At 54.7% G+C, this 25,897-nt stretch overlaps 1 protein-coding gene across 3 annotated transcripts in view; it reads left to right on the top strand.

The window, feature by feature from the left end:
• TTBK1 (tau tubulin kinase 1) overlaps positions 1-25,897 on the top strand; it is a 43,145-nt gene that overhangs the window by 3,112 nt on the left and 14,136 nt on the right. For 2 of the 3 annotated variants that reach the window (XM_017878176.1, XM_017878175.1), the window contains exons 2-12: positions 2,997-3,144; positions 3,551-3,624; positions 3,829-3,969; positions 4,807-4,911; positions 5,308-5,373; positions 5,812-5,904; positions 5,991-6,116; positions 8,093-8,247; positions 9,292-9,523; positions 9,784-9,959; positions 13,079-13,640. In XM_017878176.1, coding sequence (XP_017733665.1) covers positions 2,997-3,144; positions 3,551-3,624; positions 3,829-3,969; positions 4,807-4,911; positions 5,308-5,373; positions 5,812-5,904; positions 5,991-6,116; positions 8,093-8,247; positions 9,292-9,523; positions 9,784-9,959; positions 13,079-13,640 — 1,878 coding nt within the window. The remainder of the gene's footprint in view (positions 1-2,996; positions 3,145-3,550; positions 3,625-3,828; positions 3,970-4,806; positions 4,912-5,307; positions 5,374-5,811; positions 5,905-5,990; positions 6,117-8,092; positions 8,248-9,291; positions 9,524-9,783; positions 9,960-13,078; positions 13,641-25,897) is intronic. The other variant, XM_017878178.1, reaches the window with a different exon arrangement.

The following is a 25,897-nucleotide window of genomic DNA, read 5'->3' as shown; positions in this document are numbered from 1 at the left end:
TTTGTATTTTTAGTAGAGACGGGGTTTCCCCATGTTGGCCAGGCTGGTCTCAAACTCCCGACCTCAAGTGATCCACCCTCCTCATCCTCCTAAAGTACTGGGATTACAGGCATGAGGCACCATACCCAGCCTCCTTTATGATTTTAAAAGAAATTAAAACATTTTCATGGACCCCCTAGAGTTATCAGGGGCCTAGTCACTGTGTCTCATGTATAAGTCTGCCCTAGCTGTGGTGAAAAGGAGAAGGGATGTTGGTGGAGTGGGTGGTGAAGACACCCAGTTCCCTGTCTTATGGAAGTTCCATAATGGGTGGGGGGTGGGTGGGGAAGGAGGGGAGTAAAGAAGGAGAAATAGGCTCTGCTGGGAAACGAAGGTGGTAGAGAAATACCCCAGGGCACCCTGGGAAATTGGGAAGTAGGTGTCATAAATGTCTTGGCTGTCCCGAGCCTTCCTGACATCTCTAGCAATGATTTCGGAGCCCGGCAGATCTGGGCTTGAATCTCAGCACTCACACTTTTAATGTTGATGGGTCCACAGTTTCTGTAACATTATGGATTCTGCAACATTACGGATTCTGCATTTGATTGCCTGGGTTTAAATGAAACCTGGCTTTGCTTTTTTTTTTTATTTTTTATTTTTTTTTTGAGACGGAGTTTCTCTCTTGTTTCACAGGCTGGAGTGCAATGGTGCGATCTTGGCTCACTGCAGCCTCCGCCTCCCAGGTTCAAGCGATTCTTCTGCCTCAGCTTCCCAGGTAGCTGGGATTACAGGTGCCCACCACCACGCCCCGCTAGTGTTTTGTAGTTTTAGATAGAGATAGGGTTTCGCCATGTTGGCCAGGCTGGGCTCAAACTCCTGGCCTCAGGTGATCCACCCGCTTCAGCCTCCCAAAGTGTTGAGATTACAGGCATGAGCCACCGTGCTTGGACCTGCCTTTGCTGTTAACTAGCAGTGTGGCGTGGGAAAAGGTATTGCACTTCCCGTGCCTTGGTTTTCCTTCTGTGCAAAATGGGGAATCACATGACCTTCATCACCTGTGTTGCCAGGAGCCTTTGGGGATTAACTGAGATGACATCTGTGAGAAAAAGATGTGGTTGTCCCCTCCCCTTTGCCCTTTCCTCTGTTCTCACACAAACAAACCATAAAGGAATCTAGAAGATACTTGCATCTCCCCAGAGTTTAAAGTACCCCAGAGGCAGACAAGCTGTTGTTTCCCGTGAGTCTGAGTCTGTGCCCTCCTGGCTCTGAAATCCTGCCTTTAAATTTCATCTCCAGGAGAAAGGAACTCTGGTTTCTCACTGTTCTTCCTCCTTCCTCTTTCCCTGTCTCCTTCCCAGACACAAGCACCTTGAAGTTCCCACCCAGCATTCTGCTTCTTTTCCAAATCTTCCCTTCCTGCTCCTGTCTCTTTCTGGAGTGAGTTCAGTGGTAACCTGGGAACTCCCAGCCCTCCAGCTCTGCCTGGTCGGTCTTCCTCCCTCCATTCCTCAGTGTCAACCACCACTAAACAATCACAAGGCATCTGAGGGCTGAACAGATGTTTGGGGCAGGTTCAGAGATGCAGGAGGCTGAGCGGCCAGAGTCTGCAGGTTGATCAGAGTTATAAGCCAGCAGGACAGAATGAGGGTTTGGGAAGGTGCACAGAGCGGACAGGCCCCCACTGAGGCAGCTCCCTGAGGGGGTGAGCATCAAGCTCTCCATCCTTCTTTCTTTTTTTTTTCGGTGGACCTCCTCTGAGGTCATGTACATCTTTCTTAAACCAAACCAGTCTCAGCTTGGAAATCAGCACCTTCTCCCTGCTCCCCATGCCTGCCAGCAGATCCCTCACCCTCCAGGACCCCCGGGCCTCTGAGCTGAAATGATTTTGAGACCCTCCCCAGAACTCAGCTTTGCTCGGCTCCCTGCCAGCTCTTCCTTTACTTTATTGTGGTTCTCCTCCCCGCCTTTCTCATGCCTGCTTTGGGAGGCTGGAGTGGGAGGCCAAGAGGGTCAGACTGCGGCTCCATTCCCTCTAGGCCCCGGTCCCACCACGCTCCCACAGTACCCCCTGCCCTGGAGAAGAGGCTCATTCTGGTTGTCGGCATCTGACCTAGGGAGTGATGTGAGCTTCCGCAGTGAGCATGGGCCACGAACACCCTTTGTTGAATCCCCTTGCCCAAATACTCTCTCCTTCTTATGACTCTCGGGGGGCTGCCAACCCCAGGAAGTGCCTGCTTCCCCAGGTAATCAATCCGCCCTGAGGATGGGAGGTCCTGGAATTGGTTTTCCTTCTGGATAGGGGTTGCTCAATCTACACAGGGGATGGGGGAACATAATATTTGTTGTCCTTCTAGAGAAGAAAAGGTCAAGGGCAGTCCAGGGTCCCCTCAGAATCCTACATTAGGCTTTCTCCATACCTATATGGGGTCACAGGTCTTTTACCCTTTCCTACTACCCACTCTGACATCTGGCCTTGTGTGTGTGTGTGTGTGTGTGGGTGCTCAGGAGCTGAGGTGTCTGTCCCAGGGCACTAGGAGAGGAGCTGGGGTGCTGATGGGGTGGGGCAAAGAAGAGAGACATGAGGTTCTCTCCTTCAAAGATACCCCCTTCTGGCCGGGCGTGGTGGCTCATGCCTGTAATCCCAGCGCTTTGGGAGGCCAAGGCGGCTGGATCACCTGAGGTCAGGAGTTTGACACCAGCCTGGGCAACATGGTGAAACCCCGTATCTACTGAAAATATAAAAAATTAGGACGGCGTGGTGGCAGGTACCTGTGGTCCCAGCTTCTCAGGAGACTTGGGCATGAGAATTGCTTGAACACGGGAGGCAGAGGTTGCAGTGAGCCGAGATTGCACCACTGCACTCCAGCCTGGGCAACAAAGTGAGACTCCATCTCAAAAAAAAAAAGAAAAAAAAAGATACCCCGCTTCCCCACCAATGAAGGATGCAACTCAGCAGCGGGTGGGATGAGGAGCTGTTCAGACTAATCCCTGAACACCCTATCCCCTCATCTTCATAGCTGAAAAAGATCGGGGGCGGGGGCTTTGGTGAGATCTACGAGGCCATGGACCTGCTGACCAGGGAGAACGTGGCCCTCAAGGTGGAGTCAGCCCAGCAGCCCAAGCAGGTCCTCAAGATGGAGGTGGCTGTGCTGAAGAAGCTGCAAGGTTCGGGCCTTGGGCAGGGGAATGGGAGGGAAGAGATGATGAAGGCAGGGGCTAAGAGAGGCGATGAGATCAGAAGCTGGGGTGAGGGAGGAGATGTGGTGTGGTAGAGGGAAGAGGGGATGGAGCCAGGAGCTAAGGGGGAGGTGATGGAGCCAGAGTCTAAGAGAGATGGGACTGGGGTCTAAGAGAGTGATGGAGCAGAAGGCCGGGTTGGTGATCAAAGAAGTGATGAAGCTGGAGTCTAGGAAACATGATGAGGCTAGGGCCAGGGAGGTGGCAAGAGAGGCACTCACAGGGCCAGGAATCAAGAGGGACCAGAAATCAAGAGTGCACTAGGAACCCATCTTAGAGTTGGAAGTGAGGCAGAAAGAATAACAGCTGGAAGATCTGTGTCTTTGCCCCTCAGGGAAGGACCATGTGTGCAGGTTCATTGGCTGTGGCAGGAACGAGAAGTTTAACTATGTAGTGATGCAGCTCCAGGTGAGTCCCCGTGGCCCATCCTCCCTCCCCTCTCTAAGAGCTTGGGCTGTGACTCCAGGGTAGGAGAAAGGAAGGGAGACTGTGGCCCTGGGAGAGGGGAGTGGGCACGACCCTTTGGGGGTGTGACTGGGAAGAGTATCACAATGGCGGTGTCTGGGATGGCAGCTGAGGGTGAGTCTACCCCCCACCTCCACCCCGATGCAGGGCCGCAACCTGGCCGACCTGCGCCGCAGCCAGCCGCGAGGCACCTTCACGCTGAGCACCACGTTGCGGCTGGGCAAGCAGATCTTGGAGTCCATCGAGGCCATCCACTCTGTGGGCTTCCTGCATCGTGACATCAAGCCTGTGAGCACTGCCCCAACATGCCTCTCTGTTCCCTCCTCCAGAACACACCCCCAACTCTCTCCCTGGGTCTCCTGGTTTCTCCTCTGCAACCATGGTTGGGACTTGTGATGGGACAGCCTCTTCTCCCCAAGCCCCTCCTGCTCTCCTTCCCAGGCCCCATCTCTTCCTCTCCCCTGCTTCCCAGGAGCATGCACCCCTGCCTGCCCCTCGGCCATGCCCAGGCCTCTCCTCTGTTCTTCCCTTCTGTTCCTTATCCCTTGCCCCTGACCTGAGAGTCCTGGAACCTAGGAAGGTGAAGGGGGCTGGAAAAGGATGGAGGGATCGAGGGAAGGAGACTGAGGGGCTGGGGCTTGGCAAGGAGTTCCAAGTAGCTGATTTTGTGGCATCTTGAATCTTTGTGCTAGGAAAAATCTCCTACTTAAAGAGATGAAAACTGAGGCCCAGAAAGGTTAGTTGAATGGCGCAAGGTCACCCAGCAGGCCTGCTGCCTTGGGCAGCCACACCAGTAACACCAAATCACACTGCCCTGCTGGGGAGTCCCAAAAATGTGGAGCCGGGCAGACTTGGCTGAGTCACCACTTGCTGTGTGATCTCAGAGATGCTCCCCAAGCCCTTTGACCTTCAGTTTCCTCATCTCTATAATGGGGATGATCACACCCACCCCTCAGATGAGAGGCTGTGACCTGGTGCACACATGTGAATACTGACATTTCCTTGCGGGCGAGTGAATGTGGGGCTGAAGGTCCTTCACCAGCTGCAGAGCTGTTTCTTGGTACCCCGTGAGGTTGCCCAGCTGGGGTTGGGGCCCCCAGGGCTCACAGCTGCTGTCTCCCCTAGTCAAACTTTGCCATGGGCAGGCTGCCCTCCACCTACAGGAAGTGCTATATGCTGGACTTCGGGCTGGCCCGGCAGTACACCAACACCACGGGGGATGTGCGGCCCGTGAGTACCGTCGGGGCGGGGAGGACAGTGGAGGACTCCCCCTTACTCCCAGATCTGGGGACCCTTCACCCACTTTTCTTGCGCCTGCCTAAGCTGGCCTGGCCTTGTGTTCAGTGTCAGCACCACCCAGCTCTGGGGTCCACACTCGGCCTGTCCCCTCTCTCTGTTAGCCTGTACTCTTGGGGGATGCCACATCCATAACTTGTGATTTTCCTGCCCCCTCTGGGCAGGGAGCAGGGTCAGCAGGCGGGTTTAGGACTGGAAGGTCAGAGAGCAAGCCCGCCTCGTCAGCCAGGGGAGGTGGTCAGGGTGAAGAGTTAGACTTGGCAGCAGGGTTGAGAGGTGGCTGAGATGAGGGCATAGTGGGTGACGTTCTTGGTGGTCTCCCTTCTGCAGCCTCGGAATGTGGCCGGGTTTCGAGGAACTGTTCGCTATGCCTCGGTCAATGCCCACAAGAACCGGGTGAGTGGCAAAGACCGGGCTGCGGGATGTGGAGGTGGGAGGGGCAAGGTCGGGGTGCAGTGTGCTGATGGGGAGGGGTGGGGAGAGGAGGGTGGGGCAGGGGCTGCAATCTGCCACCCCAGAGACCCTCGGTTGGAGGAAGGCCCCTCTGTGGCAGACTCAGCATCCCCTTCTTCATTTGTTTCGGGAACCCCATCCTCTCTGTTCTCACTACAGACCCCTGTCGGGTGAGGAAGCACACGCGGTACTTTTGGCTATGGGACTCGTGTGTGTGTTGGAGGGTTGGGGACGGAGCTGTGGCCTCAGGGAGACCCCAGTTCTGTCCTTAGAGGACTGGGTGTCAGGCCTCCCTGACAGATGCCCCTCAGAGAAGGGTCAGCCATCCATTCCCAGGGAAGGACCTGAGAGCTGCAGGTGACTCCCTCCCCCCACCTCCAGGAGATGGGCCGCCACGATGACCTGTGGTCTCTATTCTACATGCTGGTGGAGTTTGCGGTGGGCCAGCTGCCCTGGAGGAAGATCAAGGACAAGGTGAGCCCCAGGCAGCTGGGTCTGAAGTGGCAGAAGGGGTTTGGGGGCAGCTGGGGCTCCATCTCCCCGTGGCCTCTTGCCTCTAGGAGCAGGTAGGGATGATCAAGGAGAAGTATGAGCACCGGATGCTGCTGAAGCACATGCCGTCAGAGTTCCACCTCTTCCTGGACCACATTGCCAGCCTCGACTACTTTACCAAGCCCGACTACCAGGTGGGAGCCTGCTACCCTGCCCCTGCTCCCTAGACACCACTCTGTAGGTGACTGCCCCCAGCAGACCTCGCTCCTGCTGAGGTTCCACAGCTCCACCTTGTCCCCAAGCCTCTCCCCCTGGTCTTCTAATTGCATTAAAGGCATGGATGCTCTTGTAAACTAGTCACAGCCAAGATTTATCAAGAGCTTACCCTGTTCTCAGTGCTTTTCACGTATTAACTCATTTAAGCTTCCAAGCAAGCCTTTGATGATAATGAACGCCCCCTATTTTTTTTTTCCCTCTCTCTCTTTTTTTTTTTTTTTTTTTTTTTTTTTTGGGACAGAGTCTTGCTCTGTCACCCAGGCTGGAGTGCGGTGGCGCGACCTCTGCTCACTGCAGCCTCCACCACCCAGGTTCAAGCAATTCGCCTGCCTCAGCCTCCCGAATAGCTGAGACTATAGGCATGTGCCACCACGCCCGGCTAATTTTTGTAGTTTTAGTTGAGACGGGGTTTTACCATGTTGGTCAGGTGAACTTGAGCTCCTGACCTTGTGATCCACTTGCGTCAGCCCCGCAAGGTGCTGGGCTTACAGGCGTGAGCCACTGTGCCCAGCCCCAGCTCTTAACAATTAATGAAGCTGGCTGGTGCGGTGGTTCACACCTGTAATCCCAGCACTTTGGGAGACCGAGGCGGGCGGGTCACTTGAGATCAGGAGTTCAAGACCAGCCTGGCCAACATGGTGAAACCCTGTTTCTACTAAAAATACAAAAATTAGCCAGGCGAGATGGTGGGTACCTGTAATCCCAGCTACTCAGTACGCTGAGGTATAAGAATCACTTGAACTTGGGAGTTGGAGGTTGCAGTGAGCTAAGATTAAACCACAGCACTCCCGCCTGGGTGACAGAGCAAGACTCCATCTCAAACAAACAAACAAATAAACAAAAACAATTAATGAAGCCAAATGCTTTTAAGTACTTTACAAGACAACTCTGCGGGAGGCAAGTGGGATGATCATGCCCATTTCATAGATGAGGGAACTGAGGCCTAATATTGTGGTTAGGAGCAGGGCTGGGCTCAGGCACATCGTCTGACTCCGAGTCCAGTGCTCTTTCCAAGCCTCCATCACCACACTCCATGGGACCCACTGACCCTGATCAGAGAATGGGGAAAACTTCAGCAGTGTTCTGCCTGGGATCCACTATGTACGAGGCACGCTGCTGTGCACTGTGGGAGCAGAAATAGCCTCAGACACACAGGACGCACTCAATCAAGCGGGTCCTGTCAGCAGAGAGAACCTGCCCTGTGCTCTGGAGACAGCCAAGCCAGAAGTGGAGTGTTCTGGGGACTTCAGAGGGTCTATAGCTGTCTGCCACCTCCTGAACCCAGAGCCTCACAGAGACGCCCCCTGATCTTGGCTTAGCCTCATGGGATCCCCAAGGCCACACAGCTGCAAGCACCCCCCAGGCTGGGGCCCTGTGCTGGCTGCCAGGGATGCAGAGTTGACAGATAGGCATGTGGACAATTCAAATGGATGCACTGTGCCCTGTAGGGCAGCTGTATGGTGGACAGAATATACGGTGAAGAGAAGGGAAGCTGCAGAGAGGAGAGGATGAGTGGGAGAGGCGCCCCAGCAGAGGGGCAGTCTGCATAGAGGCAGCACCCATGCGTGGGTTTGGAAACTCCCAGTGGTTTAGGGTTGCCGACATGGTGGAAATGGCAGAGGAGGTTTGGAGATGGTAACCAGGGGCAGATCTCAGAGGGTTCATGTCCAGTCAGTGGGGCTTAATCCAAGATGATAATTTGCATGTTGATTTGCATATCATGTGCATGTTTTCATTTAAAATCAATGTACCCTTCTCCTCCCAATGCCCCCTCCCGGGCCATTCCTGTCCTGGAAAGTTCCTGTCTTCCTCCTATGATCCCAGCAATTGCCCCTTCCTCCTGGCTAGCCCCCGGATCACCTCTTTGTCCTCCCACCACCCTCACCCCCTGCAGTTGATCATGTCGGTGTTTGAGAACAGCATGAAGGAACGGGGCATTGCTGAAAATGAGGCCTTTGACTGGGAGAAGGCAGGCACCGATGCCCTCCTGTCCACGAGCACCTCTACCCCACCCCAGCAGAACACCCGGCAGACGGCAGCCATGTTTGGGTGAGTCTCAGGAAGGGGAGCCACCAGCCACTGCCTGGAGCTGTTACCTAAGAGGGCAGGTGGTCCTCTCCTCTCCTCTCTTCCTACCTGGACTCGCTTGGCTGTCTTTCCTATCCTTAGTGGAGTTCGGGACTTCGGGAAACTCTGCCACATCTCCACCCTCAATCTGATCATAGAGTGGGCATCTTCCTCAGTGGGTCCCTGGGGGAGCAGGGAACCCCCAAGTGAAATTACCTGAGGCCCACAGTTTATCTCTTTCTTATCATGCATATGCATGAATTTAACGGCCGTGTCTTGAGGCCATACACCTGAAAGTTACAGCTCCTTTCCTCAAAGCACTCTCAGCCAAGTCTGGGATGTTTGAAATCGATGGGTCAGCAATTTCAGAACCATGTAACGGGCACAAAGACACAGGTGGTCCAGGGAGGAGCTGGAGTTAGAAGGGGCTCTCCACCCAGCCCCAGGAGCGAGCCAAGGAGAGAAGTGGGCAGGGGCTTCTGGGGACACGTTTAGGGAGGAGACTTAACAGGACGTGGTAGCACATTACAGTGCCCAGACATTGCTTAAAGAACTCTAAAGTTTAATCATCAAAGAAGATTAAATTTAAAAAAATTTAAGTATATATTCAGGGCAACTTCCATCTATGCTCCCAGACTGCAAAATAGTAATAAAAGAAAACTAATTTTAAAAGGAACTCCAAAGTGATTCTCCTTTTTAGACCCATTCCTGGGTCTAAAGGAGGAAGCCCGACAGTGAATGCCAATGGAAATCTGGCAGGTTCTTGAACGACAGCAGGATCCACTAAGCCAACAGAGCTAGATGGCGACATCTCCTTGCGGCCCCTGCCAACTTGAGGGTGGTCTGGTCTCAGAGGCTTTGTGGGCCAGCAATGGTGATGGGTCTAGGGACACTCTTACCCCTGAGGGGACTGCCTCTGTGCCCACTCCTAGGGGTGGTCTCCAGGTCTGTGCTGGTAGGAGAGGGCCATGGGAGGAGAGGACACCCCTACCAGCCTTGCCCATGGCTCCCTCCTGTCCTCTCCAGGGTGGTCAATGTGACGCCGGTGCCCGGGGACCTGCTCCGGGAGAACACCGAGGATGTGCTACAGGGAGAGCACCTGAGTGACCAGGAGAATGCACCCCCAATTCTGCCCGGGAGGCCCTCTGAGGGGCTGGGCCCCAGTCCCCACCTTGTCCCCCACCCTGGGGGTCCTGAGGCTGAAGTCTGGGAGGAGACAGATGTCAACCGGAACAAACTCCGGATCAACATTGGCAAAGTAACTGCAGCCAGGGCGAAGGGCATGGGTGGCCTTTTCTCTTACCCCGATTCCCAGCCTTGGGTCCCTGCCCTGTTCCTCCTGAGCACCCTGTCCCCAACCATCTGCCTGCTTGTCCTGCCTCTGTTTCCCGGTCCCTTCCCGCCCTAGCCTCCCTGCGTCTCCCATCATCATCATCCTCTGTCTCCTTTACCCTGAGGAGACCATTCGCCCACAGCTGCCTCATCAACCCCAGCTCTTGACACTCCCCTCTCCTGCAGAGCCCCTGTGTGGAGGAGGAACAGAGCCGAGGCATGGGGGTCCCCAGCTCCCCAGTGCGTGCAGCCCCAGACTCCCCCACAACCCCAGTCCGTTCTCTGCGCTACCGGAGGGTGAACAGCCCTGAGTCAGAGAGGCTGTCCACGGCGGACGGGCGAGTGGAGCTACCTGAGAGGAGGTGGGTCTGGGACCAGGGGCATGGTTGGGGCCCAAGGCCCCCTCCACCTTCACATGGCTGGTCTGGAGGAAAAGTCAGATGTGCGGCGGAGGTGGGCAGACCCTGGGAAGTGCTGAGAGGGTTATGCGTGGGCCTGGGGTCAGACTCAGTTGGGGCCACAGACAGGGCCTGGGAAAGCCAGTAGGGGATCCAGAGAGGTCCCAGCTCATGCCAGGAAAGGGAATTGGGGGAGTACAGGCTGCAGGAAGGACAGGCTGGGTGCCTGGGCCCAGGAAGGGTGAGGGGTGAGTTGGTTGGTAGGTGTGTGTGCTTCCAGAACCTCTTCTAGAGACTAATTATAGATGCTTCAAGTGCAGCCGAGGTAGACTGTCTTCAGCTTTGGGGGAGAGGGCCTGGGAATTGCTGGAAGAGAGGGCAGGGCAAGTTTAGGGGGTTAGGGCTGAGGGATCTGAAGTCACAGAGGGGAGGGGACCAGCGGGAACCTAGTTGGGGAAAAGGAGCGTTTAGAAGCTAGGTGAGCCTTTGGGAGGGGAAGGTGGGAGGGTGGGAGAGTGATCTGTTGACCCCAGATGGTGGGTGGACAACACGGGCCAGGGCCCGGTCCCCACCTGCGCTGGTGGTGGGTGGGACAACATCAGGTGGGGAGGCCGCTGAGAGATGTTTCCACCTTCCCCTGGCCTCTGAGTGGGACTTCACTCCGCAGTAGGACTGGGGCCTTCTCTGCACCAGAAAAGGGGTCTCTTCCAAAGACCCGGTCCTGGGGATAAGAGGGGTATCCTTTCTGGCATCCACTCCATGTATCTCCTTGTGAGCAAACTCAGTCCTTACACACTCACACAGGTTGGCTTACCTGAGACTGAAGACCACCCTTTTCGTCTGTGGTAGCCTGGAGTCCCTCTCCCTGGAGACAGAGAAACAAGGAAAGGCAGTTTGGGAAGGGATATAAATGGAGAAGAGAGGTGGGAAATACCTTGAATGAGACAGTCCTGAAGGGCTGCCTGCTTTTAGGGAACAAGAAGCAAATTGGTTTGGCTCACAGTGAACCCCAATTGCAGGGGTGGTAGGGAAAGTTGAGGGCTGAACAGGATATCATAGACAGCAGAGGGTCTGGATGGGCTCTGGGGCTCTGGGGCTCTGGGGCACTTGGGAGCAGGAGACAGTACAAAGCAGTTGGGATTCGGATTTCCCACCCCACTGCCTCCTGTCTCCAACCCTCCGTCTGAGCTCCCACTACACACACACATACAAATACACGCGCGTGCACGCGCGCGCGCACACACACACACACACACACAAGCACCACTAGCCCTGAGCCCTCTTTGGCACCCTTTCTCCCCTTTATGTCCATCAAAACAAACTGTGCCTCAGAAAGGAAATGATATCAGCCATTTACATGAGAGCATGAATATAAGACCCTAGGTGGCCTCTCTCAGGGATGTTTTATTTAAGTCTTTATTAACAAGTCAATAAAAATATTGTGCACAGTCAGATTGGGCAGGTCCCATGTAGGCTGGGGCAGGAGTATTTTGAGAAAGCCCCACAGGCAGTTCTGATCTGCACCCCTGCCTCTGCAGCTGAAGAGCCATTGAACCATAGGCTCGATGCTGGGGGAGAATGAAAGTCAGCCCCCTGCCCACAGCCTGAACATGAGGCAGTGGCACAAACCCAAGATAGGTTAGGCCTCCGTGGTGGTTCTCAGTGGGGTACCCTGGCATTTGGGAGAGGGCAATTCTTCCTTGTGTAGCATCCCCCCCCCACACTATTGTACAACCAGAAATATCCTCCTCTTGGGGCTGGCATGGCCCCAAGTTGAGAAGCTCTGAAAGTAATGTGAGATTCACAGCACAGTTCAAGATAATGAGGCCGGGCACAGTGGCTCACGCCTGTAATCCCAGCACTTTGGGAGGCCGAGGCAGGTGGATCACCTGAGGTCAGCAGTTTGAGACCAGCCTGGCCAACATGGTGAAAGCCCGTCTCTACTAAAAATACAAAAATTAGCAGGGTGTGGTGGTGGGCTCCTGTAAGCCCAGCTACTCAGGAGGCTGAGGCAGGAGAATAGCTTGAACCTGGGAGGTGGAGGTTACAGTGAGCCGAGGTCACGCTACTGTACTCCAGTCTGGGTGACAGAGATTCCGTCTCAAAAAAAAAAAAAAAAAAAAAAGATAACGACAGAAGAGATGTCCCAAGACAGGATCAATGCCCTTAGGGTCAAGTTAGATGGGACCCAGGCCCTGCCCGGCAGGGCTCACAGTCTCTTGGGGAGACAGATTGTGAACAGACATGAGGTTCACCCTGTGATGAGAGAGATACAAAGCACTAATCCTTGCAGGATGGGAAAGGCAGGCTACCTGCCCAAGGCAACAGCCAACCTGTATCAGACAGCAAAGGGTAGAAGGACAGGCTGTGTGTGGGGAGAGGTCCTGTGGGGAGAGGCCACGTTCGGGGTGGGCCGTAAGGGTGGAATCTAAGATGGAGCTGGCGAGGGAAATGGGGAGACAGCCATAGTCAGGCTGTGAGAGGCCTTGAGTATAAACCAAGGAGTGTGGACTTTGTTGTTGGGGCTGGGGAGTCACTGGAGTTTGTTGAGCTGGGACTAACAAGGCCATCTTGGGAGTGATGAAACCAGCCAGGCAGGCCTGGAGGATGGTGGCAGAAGAGGCTGGAAAGCCCTCTGTAAACTCAAGGGCCAGTTGGGTGTGTTTGCCTGGAAGCAGCAGGAAGTAACCACTGGTTGTGAGCACTGGAGAGGCAAGAACAAAGCTTGCCTGAGGAAGATTAGCTTCCCTAGGGTGGCCCAGGAGAGAACATTCCTTGCACAGAAACCCGAGTTTATTTTCTGCTTGTTTGTATTCCTGGAGCACGGTAAGCATTCAAAAACATTTGTTGAATGAATGAATGAATGAATGAATGAATGAATGAATGAACTAACAAAAGAACTAACAAAGCCTTGATAGGAAGTGAGGTTGGAGGGTGACAACCTAGAGGTAACTGGCCTGGCCCAGGGTGGGAGGGGTACTGCGGTCAGGTTTCGGGAGTCACACCCCACCCTGCCACTGGCATGGGGTCCTTGGGGGTCCAGTGGGGCTGGGCATTGAGCCCCATGAGGGGTGGCTTTGCAGGTCACGGATGGATCTGCCTGGCTCGCCCTCGCGCCAGGCCTGCTCCTCTCAGCCAGCCCAGATGCTGTCAGTGGACACAGGCCACCCTGACCGGCAGGCCAGCGGCCGCATGGACGTGTCAGCCTCTGTGGAACAGGAGGCCCTAAGCAATGCCTTCCGCTCGGTGCCACTGGCTGAGGAGGAGGACTTCGACAGCAAAGAGTGGGTCATCATTGACAAGGAGACGGAGCTCAAGGACTTCCCTCCGGGGGCTGAGCCCAGCACGTCGGGCACCACGGACGAGGAGCCGGAGGAGCTGCGGCCACTGCCCGAGGAGGGCGAAGAGCGGCGGCGGCTGGGGGCAGAGCCCACCGTCCGGCCCCGGGGATGCAGCATGCAGGTGCTGGCCGAGGAGGACCTGCAGCATTTGCCACCCCAGCCCCTGCCACCCCAGCTGAGCCAGGCTGATGGCCGTTCCGAGACGTCACAGCCCCCCACGCCTGGCAGCCCTTCCCACTCACCCCTGCACTCGGGACCCCGCCCTCGACGGAGAGAGTCGGACCCCACAGGCCCGCAGAGGCAGGTAAGGTTGGGCTTGTACCCCACTCCCCATCTCCAGATGCCCAGAGTCCTGGTGTGTAGGCCTGGGGTGCTCCACATGTGCTGGCACTACTGACCAGTAACCCAGTCACAGGGCCGTGATGGAGGTAGACAGGCTTAAGGGTCTGAAACCATGTTTGGGAGCAGGCAAGGCTCCCCAGAAGAAGTGCCCTCTCAGTTCTGAGTTGAGTCTGGCACTATGAGCAACTAAGCCAAGTGACAAGGCGGGAGAAAGTCCTCGCAGGCCACGGGTACAGTGTTTTGCACAGGCCGGGAGGGGGCGATCTGAGAGCACTGAGCTGATGGCACACTGCAGCAGCCAAGGCTGTGAGGTCAGCCCTGGGCCCCGCCACAGACGGCCTTCAGGGCTACGCTAAGGGGAGGGGGGGTGCTTGATGCTGCAGGTTTGGTGAGCCACTGAAGGCTTTTAAAAAGGAGTGCAACATGATTACATTGGTACTGTTGAATGATCCTTGGGCTGCTGTGTGGAAAATGGATTGAAATGGCATGAAACGAGATGCAGGCAGGCCATGTGGCAGACAGTGGCAAGCGAGGGCCCGGTGGCTTGGGCTGGGGCGGGGCTGTGGATGCGGGGCAAGGTGGATAGTGCTAAGGGTGTTGGGGATAGGCCAAGAGGGCTGTGATGGAGCCGGGCCAGGGCGCCTCGTGTCTCGGCTGATACGCTGAGTGGTTTTGAAGGGAGTGAGAATTTGGATTTAAATACAATGAATTGATCAGTGCAGTGACTCACGCCTGTAATCCCAGCACTTTGGGAGGCCGAGGTGGGTGGGTCACGAGGTCAGGAGATTGAGACCATCCTGGCTAACATGGTGAAACCCCGTCTCTACTAAAACTACAAAAAATTAGCTGGGTGTGGTGGTGGGCGCCTGTAGTCCCAGCTACTCGGGAGGCTGAGGCAGGAGAATGGCGTGAACCCGGGAGGCGGAGCTTGCAGTGAGCCGATATCGTGCCACTGGCCACTGCACTCCAGCCTGGGCGACAGAGTGAGACTCCATCTCACAAACAAAAAACAACAAAAAAAGAAAAACAGTAAAATAAAATAAAATAAAAAATACAATGACCTCATGGAATCTAAGGGATGTCCATGTGTAGGTACCTGAGGCTCAGGAGAGGGATTGCAGCTGGAAATACAGATTTCGGGGTTTGGGAAACCATGGGAATGGGTGATGTTACCCAAGAGGACTGTACAGGGTGTGGAACCCAAAAGTGAGGGTGGAAGCTGAGAGGTGCTCACATCTAGGGGGAATGAGAGGAGAAGGAGCTCTGCATGATGAGTGAGAGGGGAGGTCGGAGCATGGGAGGAACATGGGGGAGAAGGTCCCCGAAATCAGGGCAGGAGATGTCTGGAGGGCAGTGGGGAGGAGTGGAAGGGGTTTCCATGATCAGGGCAGGTTTCATGGAGGAGGTGAGCTCTGAGAGCCAGGTGGATGGCCATGGGGAGAAGTGGAGCCAAGGCAAGAGAGACTATAGTTGAGCACAGGGACAGGTGTGTTGGGTGCCCTGGAAGGGCCCAGTCTGGCTGCAATGGCACCTCCTTGTGTGGGAGAACTGAGGAACAAGGCTGAAAGGGCAGGGAGGGGCCAGATGATGGCCAAATTGCAAAATGTCTCATGCTATTTGGGTTTTCTTCTTCTGACCAGGACAGGGTGTCAGAATAGGCAGAGAGCCACTGGCCTGGCCAGGCTTCGCTGTGTGAGACAGAGGCTGATCTCTGACCTGGGAAATGGAGGAAAACTCTAGCACTGTGTGCCAAATGGGGTCCATGAACCTGCAAAGGGGCTGGAGAGAGTCATGGAGGGGATGCTGGAAGGGGCTCAGGGGCTGCGCCGCGTTCCACATAGTGGTCCCACGTTGGGGGCGTACACTCTAGGTGGCTCTGGGAGGTGCCCAGGTGTTGGGCCAGGGGCCAGTTCTACCACTTGCTCAGATCGGGAGGCCTTGCTTGGGACCACGTGGGTGCCCTGGGAAAAGCAGCTGTGGGCAGGATTGCATTCAGACCCCATCCTATCTAGAAGTCCCTTCTAGAAGAGAGGACCTCCGAGCTGTGGTCCTGGGGAATATGCATCCCGGCCTTGCCTGGACACCGGAAACTGGGGGCTCAAAAAGTGGGGCCCGTGAGTCCTCACCCAGAGAGGCCCTAGCTGGCCTGAGTTGGAGGCACAGCCCTGGCAGACCTGGCAGTCACGTGGGCTGGCACCACTGTGTTGTAACTAGCCATTGATCCCACCACACCCAGCACCAGTCAGCAGGAGAGGGAGCAAAATGTGTTTGGGGTCCTTGCTCCACTCCCATTCATTCATCCACACTCACTGAGCATTTACTGTGTGCCATGTACCACAGGCATCAGAGGCGACTTGCACAATAGGTTGTACCTGCAGAAAGTGCAGAGTCTAGGGAGGGTGACAGACAGTGTCAAGAGAGAGAGCCCAGAATTAAAGTCAGGAGACCGAGGTCTGGACCTGGCTCTGCCGTTCCCTTCCCAGTGACTGAGGGCCAATCAGTGTCTCTTTCTGGGTCTCCAGGTGAGGGAGCTGAGGTTCTTCTGAGGTTCATCTCTAAAGTTTTTCTTACCTGCAGATTCCTACGTGTGTCCTGGGACTCATCCTCACTTTGGGGAATTCTGGCCAAGAGGGTGGGGAGAGAGAGATTTGATGGGATGGTGGGAACAGGCCGATTCTATAATCAGTCAGTCTTGGGCTTGGGTCCTGCTTGTGACAGGGACAGGCACTACCTGTGTCAGCAAGAGATGAGCTGTGTGTATCTTTGGGCGTGAGGTGTTTGTGGATCTCAAGTTCCCCACAGTGTACAGAATCGAGGTTGGTTAGCATTCTGTCCCTGCGCATGTGCGTTTGTGTCAGTGGAGCTCGAGCTGTGCACTGGTGGATGGATGTGTCCATACGTATGTGCCTGCAGGTGGGTGCACACGTTACTGCATTTGTGTAGAATATGCAGCAGGTCTGCAAGTGTGTACAGAACCACAGATGCCTAGAATGTCAAACCATTTCTATTGATGATAACAATTGGAGTAATAATTCTAATAATAACAACAATAGTTAGCACTGTCCTAAGCACTTTCATGTTTATATGTATATTCCTCACAACAACACTATGAATAGGGAATCTTGATTTTAAAAGTAAGAAAACTAAGACTCATAGAAGCAAAGTTTTTAGCCCAGCTGGTGAGCACCAGCTGGTAAGTGTTAGCACCGGAACTTGAACCCAGGCAGCTTGTTCCGAGATCTAAGCTCTGAGCCATTCCGTCTGAGGTGTGTGAAGTTTTTTTTTTTTTTTTTGAAACGGAGTTTCGCTCTTGTTGCCCAGGCTGGAGTGCAATGGCGTGATCTCGGCTCACCACAACCTCCGCCTCCCAAGTTCAAGCAATTCTCCTGCCTCAGCCTCCTGAGTAGCTGGGATTACAGGCATGCACCACCACCACGCCCGGCTAATTTTGTATTTTTAGTAGAGACGGAGTTTCTCCATGTTGAGGCTGGTCTCGAACTCCTGACCTGAGGTGATCCACCTGCCTCGGCCTCCCAAAGTGCTGGGATTACAGGCATGAGCCATTGCGCCTGGCCTGAGGTCTGTGAGTTTAACAGAAAACATACAGGCTAGAGAGAGCAGATGGTTTGTGCAGGATCAGAGAGAGCCTGGAGCGTGTGTGTGTGTGTGTGTGTGTGTGTGTGTGTGTGTGTTGTGTGCATACCCACTGTCTGGGCCACGTCAGCAGGTGTGCCTGTGGGCATGTCAGTGTGCGGGGCAGCCTCTGTGTGTGTCTCTGGATGAACATATGGGGTATAACATGTTTTGCCAAGTACTTCAGGACAGCGGAGTGAAGCAGAGATCTTCCTTTATCAAGGGTAGAGGAGCAGGGAGAAATGGACCGGCCTATTTTTTTCTTCTGTCTTTGGGCTGGCCTGAAGGAAGTGGTGAGCCCAGCCTGGGCCTATGGCAGGACCTCCCAAATCTGGCTGCATCCTAGAATCACAGTTGTTGGGACTCTTCACCCACAGGCGGAGATTATGTGGCTTAGGGCAGGCAAGAAATCTCTGATGGGGGCCGGGCGCGGTGGCTCAAGCCTGTAATGCCAGCACTTTGGGAGGCCGAGACGGGCGGATCACGAGGTCAGGAGATCGAGACCATCCTGGCTAATATGGTGAAACCCCGTCTCTACTTAAAATACAAAAAACTAGCCGGGCGACGAGGCGGGCGCCTGTAGTCCCAGCTACTCGGGAGGCTGAGGCAGAAGAATGGCGTAAACCCGGGAGGCGGAGCTTGCAGTGAGCTGAGATCTGGCCACTGCACTCCAGCCTGGATGGCAGAGCAAGACTCTGTCTCAAAAAACAAACAAACAAACAAAAAAAGAAATCTCTGATGAATTCCCTCTTCCCTGCCACCTTTTTGGAGGAGCCCTCTCTAGACCTAGCTCAATTTTCTCAGTGCCTGATGTGTGAACTTCCTCATAACACCAATCATTTAAACTATGAGCACCTACAACTCTGTCACCTGCACATGTGGGGAACGGGGAGGGAAACTGTGAAAGCAGGCACAATTGGGGCTATTTAAAAGTATCTATTGTTCTTTGGTGATTGTGTGTGTGTGTGTGTGTGTGTGTGTGTGTGTGTGTTTCCACACACCTGGCTTTCTTCTCAAGGAAATTTAAGGTGCAAATTAGGAGTGGCGGGAAAAGCCAGGGCAAGGGTGATGCAGGCTAGCAAGTGTGTGATTTGGGGGAGGGCTGTTTGCCTGCCTTTATCTTTTGTCTCTGGCTGGTAGCACAGCAGGTCAGCAAGCCCTGAGTACACAGACACTGCCCGGCAGGCACCAAAGCATTTCCCTGCCACGTGCTGGACAGTGTGCTAGGGTCTGGGGGACAAAGATGAATAAAGCTGCCCAATCCTGCCCTTTTGGAGCTCAAGGTCATAAGCGGTAGGGTGGAGATGCAAAGGTCTAGAAAGATGTTTACAATCCAGGTCCATCAGGGAGGTAACAGAGCACTCTTATCTGCTAGAAGCTGGGAGCTTGCAGGGGAGGGAGCTGGAGTGGTCTCACACAGGTGGTATTTCAACTGGTGTGAAGACAAGCAGGTGGCCACAAGTGGTGCCCAGTCTGAAGGGCAAGAGCACTCTGGGATTCAATGCCATCCTATGAAAATCTGCCTGGCAGCTTAGCAAACTCTGGCTGGAATGTTAAGCCACCCACATGTGCTGTGAGAGGGTGTTTTGGGCAACAGTGGTGCCACTGTTCCTTGGTCTCTCTGGGTGGGCCTTCGACCCCTAAACTTTAGTGCAGATGGGACTAGCTCAGAAGGATCCTAGACTTGGCCAAAAAGAAGATGAAAGGGAAAGCAAGGTGGGAGCAAAGCCAGTCCTATTAGAATGTTCTCCCTCTTCCCTACTCTGCTAGAGGCTCCATGCCAAGTCCCTTGTGCCCCCACTTGACAGCAGCAAGGGATGCTGGAGCTGAGTGTCCCAGGCCCCCTCCTTCCTGGAGGAGCTGGCCCAGTCAGTCCTTGTTGCCGCTGTAAAAGCTATTTCAACGGGCCTCAGTCTCAGGAAGAGAGAGGGTCAGGCTGGGAGAGGTCTGGTATATCTGGGACACATCCACTTCACTCGGAGGGCATGGGGACACAGGGCAGGATTCTTCCTGAAGGAGATGAGGCAGCAGCTCTGCCCAGCCTCGGACACAGGCTGCCTGGTGGCTCAGCCTTTGAGGGGGCAGGGGAAAAGCCACTTTCAAGAAAATACTTCAGTTTGCCCCTCCTCCTATGAGTCCATCCCTTCCCTCATTTGGAAGAGTGATTTAAAATTAGATACTAAAATGGCTCCGTGAAGGGTGCAGCATTTACTCTATGGCGGGTGCTGTTCCAAGTGCTGCATCTTATAACATTGAATCCTCACGACCACCCTTTGAGTTGAGCACAATTATGACCCCCATTTTACAGAGGAGGAAGCTGAGGCTCAGAGAGGTGCAGTAACTTGCTCAGATTTTAAGTGTTGGAGTTGGGATTCAAACAGAGTAATTGGGCTCTAGAGTCCCACCTTATGCCGCATTGTCACCCAGATCCCAACACTTCCCTGTGATGGGACGGGGGTACCAAGGCGGAGGGAGTACAGGGAACGTTTCTGAGACCTAATGAGTAGCACGGAATCCAGCTGGGGAGATAGGCAGCAAGCACACAGCTGTCAACACATGGCAAGGAACTCTCTCAGAGCACAGAGCCACCTTCCCAAGAGAAAGGGTTCCCCAGTCCAGAACAACCCTGAGCTAGGTAGTACTAAGCCGGGAAGGCTTCTCGGAAGAGGTGAGTGACCATGGTCTCCTTGCAGAGACCATAGTGTGATAAGTTCCAGAGAGGAGGAGGAGGGGGAAGGGCGTTGGAGGCCAGAGCCTAGATTCTGACCTTGGGGCAGGTGGTTTGCACCCTCCTCTACCCTGCCTGACCCCGCCCACTTGCCCGGGACGCCGGCGCCGCAGGGGCTGTGAGCGGTGGGTGGCCCCGGAGACGGAGCTGTCGAGTCTGTGCCTGACACCTCTTTTCCCTCCACTCTCTTGGTCTCTTTCAGTTGGAGGAGGACAGACTCTCGGGGCACTCCCTCCCGCGGTACAGCCCCCTGCGACGACTGGCGTCCTCCGTGTTCTCCTCCTCCACGCTGGAGACGGAGCATTACCCTCACCCCGGCGGCGGCGGCTCCTCGGGCTCCTCCGGTTCCCTCATTCAGCGCAGCCGCTCGGCCGAGAGCAGCCCTGTGCGGGCGCCCCACCGGCGCCACGCGCCCCTCGCTGCTGGCAACCACAGACTCATGCCCTCGGTGCTCCGCATCTCGCGGTCCCAGCTGCAGCAGGTGTGGGCCCGGTTCACCCACAAGACCTAGGCTGGGCCCCCCCCCTCCTGGAGGGGGCAGGTGGGGGGGGGTGGGGAGCAGGCAGAGACCATGGTTCCTTCCCAGGACGCAATAATCACACACTCACACCCCATCCCACCCCATCATGCAATACAGCCCCCCTAGAACGTTGGCCCAAGGTACTGTAATACTCCCACCCCAAGCAGAGTCTTCGTTCCACCCCCCCATCAGCTCCCTTTGTAGGTGCCAGCCAAATGGTGCAGGGAGGGGTGGGGCTGGTGGTACAGTTTCCAGGACAGGGCAGGGGCACTCAGCTGGAGCCACTGGTGGGTCCGGAGTCCAGTGGAAAGTAAGGTATCAGGGAGATGAGGCCTGCAGGGCCAGAGACACTCTGGCATAGGCTTTGTTCTGTTTAATTTGTGATCTCTTGGCATGGCTGGGTCTGATCCACCCCGAGGGGCTGGCAGGAGACCAAGACCCTCCTTGCGTGGTGTGTGTGTGTGTGTGGCCCTGTGTATGGGATGGAGACCAGGGCAGCCAGGTTTGGAATGTGGTGGGGAGTGTTTCAATGCTCAGCGATGGGGGGAGGCAGCCCTGTGACCTAGCGAGACTTTCCCAGGCCACTGTCATTGAGGACAGAGTTCCTTCCTCACACATCTTACCCCAGGAAGGCTCAGTCCATGGTAGGCTGCCCCTCCCCGAAGACACCTGTGGCATCACTCCCTGGTAGGATTGGATGTCTGTCCTCGGCTCCTTAGGAACTGAGGATGGATGAGAGGGACCTGGGATCCACCTCTCAAAGCAGGCTAGAACTGAGCAGCGAGGAGACCCAGCTTAGAAGCAGTGGCAGCAAAGGTGGTTGTTAAGGATGAGGTGAGAAACCATGTATGTGCTTGTCAGCAAAACCAGTGTCTCAGGACAAATCCCAGGTGGGAGCAGCCCCACCTCTGCCCTTCTCAGAGGGTGACTCCTTCCTGTAGGTGCTCAGTGAGCCCCCAAGGGTGGTAGTGAAGACACAACAGAAGAGAGGCAGGTTGGATAGGGATCTGGACACTTGGGAGTGGGGAATTGTCAGGATGTCAGCTTGCTCATGCCTCTTCTGCCCATTTCTCAGCCCCCAGCCGTCACTGCAGGGAGCCCAAGGTTCCCTTTATTCATCCTGCCCATGTCAGCCAGCACCTTTGCTTCCCTGGTGAATGGGGTGGTAGCGAAGTGGGTGCCAGAAAGGGCAGTGCCTGTATGGGGAGGGGAGGAGGCCCGAAGATTTGCAAAATGTTTATTTCAGTGAGACTGTGTGTCTGTATGTTTGCTTGTGTGCATGCACGTACACATGTGCATAACAGTGTGCTTATGAATGAGCGTTTGTGCATGTGGAAGGGCTGCCATGGATGAATGCTCAGGCTGTGCACTGTGTAATTCCAGGAAGTGCCATTTATGCAGAGCTCAATGTGACTGGCATGTGCCCAAGTTGCACAGTGCTGTATGAGTGTGTGTATGCATGTGTGTGTTAGGGAACCAGAAAGATGTCTATGCAGTCATTGGTGGTTTCCTATGTACCTACTCTCATCCCAGCTTCACTCTTCTACCCCTCTCTCCCCATAACTTCTGCTTGGCCCATCAATTCCCCAGATGTCTCTGGTTAGAGTAGAGACCTCAGGGCCCTGGCCCCAGCCAGGGGGTGCTGTAAGTGTGGTGGGCAGTGCCCTGGAGCCAAACTGTCCACACAGAGGACCACCATTGTGGTATGACTCATCCACACCATCCACATAAGCCACTCCATAGCCACACACTCCTTTCCCCAAAATCTTTCTTTGTAAGTCATTTTATTTATTTGTTTGTTTGTTTGTTTATTTTTGAGGCTGTCTGGGCCAAGAGCACCTTCTCCATCTGGCAACAAAAGCCAGATTTGGGTTCTAATACTTGTGCCCCACCCCCACCCCTATCTTAACTGCTCACTTTTGAATCTCCCCAAACCCAAGCCTCTGTTGCCCTCCAGGCTGTTTTGGATGGCTTTGCACCCTGCTCAGGCAGTAGGCAGGAGAGGGTCAAGGTAGACCCTTTGAGAAGGGACAGAAAACAAAAGCACAAAGGTGCGGGGGTGAGGCTGAACAGTGGCCCCACTCCCCTCCTGCTGGCACTGCCTCCCCCAGCCCCATCCTCTTGCCCTCCTCCCATCCACCCCAGGTAGTGGCAGGAGGTGAAGTGAAGGGAGCCTGCCCGCCATCTGCTCCGTAAGTCAGTAGCAATGTGGGCAGGGACCCCCACCCCCCCAATCTGGGGTTGGATGAAACCAAGCACTCTGTGATCCAGCATTCCCTTCTAGAGAGTTCCACTACCCAACCCTGAGCACTGCTCCATCTCAGTGACCCTGAGGTACTCTAAGATCCCAAAGTGCCTTGTGATATATCAAAGATGATGGCACTGGCTTCAGCCTCGTTTTAGCATTACGTACGTATTACTGTTTCCAACACCTTTGGAAGTGGGAGATCCTGCAGCATTGAGAAGGTGGCTGAGTTTTCAAATAGACACCCCCCACCTCAGAACTGACACCTGTGGGAGAGGGTGTGTCCTTTAAAGCAAGGCCATGGTTCAAAGCATGTTGTCCTTTAGGGGGACATCTTTTTGTATATCCTCCATGGTGGAGGGGAGAGTGTTTTGTAAGCCATAAAGCTCTGAGCTAACAGGTGATCTTAATAATATTATTATCTTTTCTGGGTAGCTCTGACTCTTGGAAATTGTTAAGGTCATCTAAGCCACTTGTGTTGGATCAAGTTCACGTGAAGCACAGCAGAGTTTCACATGGTTTGGGTCGAGTTGCCAGTCTCCGGTTCCCAGGCTAGGTGGGGATGCTGTGAGCCTGCAATATTGTCACTCTTGTTTTCTGAAGCATTTCCCAAGAGGAGGCCAGAATGTTTCAAGATTGATACCCTGCTTGGGGAAAGTGCGTAGCCTCCTCGGGGTCAGCTTTGAAAAGAGACAGCTGTCTTTGTTGTATTTTGAAAGTGGTGTTTTCGCACTTGATAGTCTCACTCTGCATTTAGTGGTGGCTTACAATTATTTGTGATTTTATTTAACAGCCACTGGCACACAGTGCTTATTATGTGCCAGGCAGTGATCTAAGCACTTTACAACATTAACTCATTTAAACCTCATAATAGCTTATGAGGTAGATTCCAGTATTATCTGCATTTAACAAATTAATCAGAATATTTTATTTACCAGAACATATAAAAAACCCACCCATGCCGAATAATTGGAGGTCATGTTTGACAGGAGTTTGTGAAACGTCTTGGTCTGTGTGTACTGGTTGATTGATTGTCCTTTGCGGTGGGCTCCCTGCTCAGTCTATAGAGAAGAGGGGAGTTGTCAGCAAGCCATATTTTCCTTCCTTTCCCATTCCCACCTTGCCATGGGGTGGCATCCAGATGGGAGTCACTCCAGAGTACTGGGGTTGGTTGAAATGGCTGAACCCTGTCTCTCCAGAGACCTCCAACCCCTCAATCCCACATGGCCCCAAGCAGCCCACAGCAGCTCTGGGAATCAGGTGGGCAGAGGAAGAGTTAGTGTGAGAAAGCAGGGGCTCCAAAACCTGACCTCAGTGGGACTGGCGAGGTCCTAGGGGTCAGGCTGACAGATGGGAAGACACTGGCATCTGTGGGCACCGAATGGGTGTCACCAACTCACACATCAACAAGAGCCAAACAGTGTCAGGGAAGTGGCAGGTTCAGGGACTGTGGTAAACAGGGGAACTCCCACACCCCTACCGTCCTCTGCTCAACCAATTGTTGCCACTATCTTCTAATTTTTATTTGAAATCTCCCAATTTTTAATTGTTGGCATCTAATTTTAAAAAGAAAAATCACTGTATGAACCAAGCCAAAATGGTTTACAGGCAGAGGTGACCTAAACTCATTTTGCAACCACTGTGAGCCTGAGGACTTCCCGCACCACCCTCTGTCCAGGGCTGCAGCACTCAAAGGTGACAGCGTTCTTATCCAGGAACTTGAACCTGGCCAGTGGGGATGTGTGGTGTGTGCTGTGTGTATGCATGTGGTGTGCATAAGTGCCTGAATGAGTGCAGGGGCCAGTGGACCTTTTTGTGGTGAGTGGGGGCCTCCTGGTGGGACTAGTATTTTCTCCATGGGAGAGGGACCCTGGGTCTGTGACAAATGCGCTAGTAAATTTTCGATAACTTAATATACATCCCCCACACACTCAAGGCAGCTTGGGTCACAGCAATAACCACTGAACACTCTCATCCCAACCGCTAACATCCTGAACCCAATGATGTCCCTTTGCATTTCCAGTTTTGGGGAAAACAGACACAGCCCTCCCTGCCCAGTGGGTAGGGGATGGTGGCACCTCTGAGCCATGCTGGTCCCAGGACCCCTGGACTCGGACTTGCTCTCTCTTCTGCCCTGCCTAGTTCCCTTTTTCTGGGGAGGGGTGGTGCTGTCTTGCTCAGGCAGTGGTGGGGGGAGCCTTGGGCCCCTGGGTAGGCAGAAGGAGCTGTGTAAATGTATATATATGGAGTGGGCAGTGGAGGGGACCATACTTGGGGAGGGTGTGGCTCTGACCGGGGGTGGGGGTAACTCCAGTTGTGTGTGGCGAGCTTGGAAAATGCTGTATCCTCTGCTGTCCTTGGGTTGATGTGGTACTTGGGGATGGAAGTGTAGATCTCTCAGGAGGGCCTGAGACCCATCCCACCCTATCCCAAACTCCACTTAGACCTGGGACACATTCAACTCAAGGGTCAGGAACCAGCCCACCTTCCATACAGTCAGCCCCTGAAAATGTCAAGCATCCTTCTCCCTAAGGGAGAGGCTCCAGGTCTGAGGGCCACACCCCTCCGATAGCCCTCTGGTTCCCCACACGCCATCCAGTGGGCGTCCACGGCCTAGGAGGCCCCGAGCCTGAGTGCCCGCTTCCTCCAAATGAGGGGTGGGGAAGGGGTGGAGAGGAGAGGGAAATGGAGCCCACAGAACTCCTTCCTAGAACCTTTCTAGACTCTCCTCCACTCGGCTCCACCTTTAGTCCCACCACGCACCCTCCCTCCCTGCACAGGCTATGGGGGTGCGGGCAGTGGGGTCCACATGGCCAATCATTAACCGGCCCTCACACACTCACACTCACACACTCTCCCTCCGTAGCTGCGCACACTTCGCCCACTCTCCGGACCCTGCACTAGCAGCCCTGGCCCGGAGCGCACGAGGACTGCGCAGCCGGACCCCCGCAGATCCCCAAACCAGGGCCCTAGTCCACCCGCCCGCCCCCGCGGCCAGCGCCACGAATGTACGGCCCGCCCCACACAGCGCCCCGCCCCCCCCGCCGGACTTCGGCCCCGCCGCGCTCCCGCCCCGCCCTGCCGCCGAGGCTT

Source organism: Rhinopithecus bieti, unplaced genomic scaffold, assembly GCF_001698545.2.
Source record: "Rhinopithecus bieti isolate Rb0 unplaced genomic scaffold, ASM169854v2 scaffold_9981, whole genome shotgun sequence".
Lineage (NCBI taxonomy): Eukaryota > Metazoa > Chordata > Mammalia > Primates > Cercopithecidae > Rhinopithecus > Rhinopithecus bieti.
Note: the sequence above shows the minus strand (reverse complement) of the source record. Positions and strands in the feature narration are given on the sequence as shown.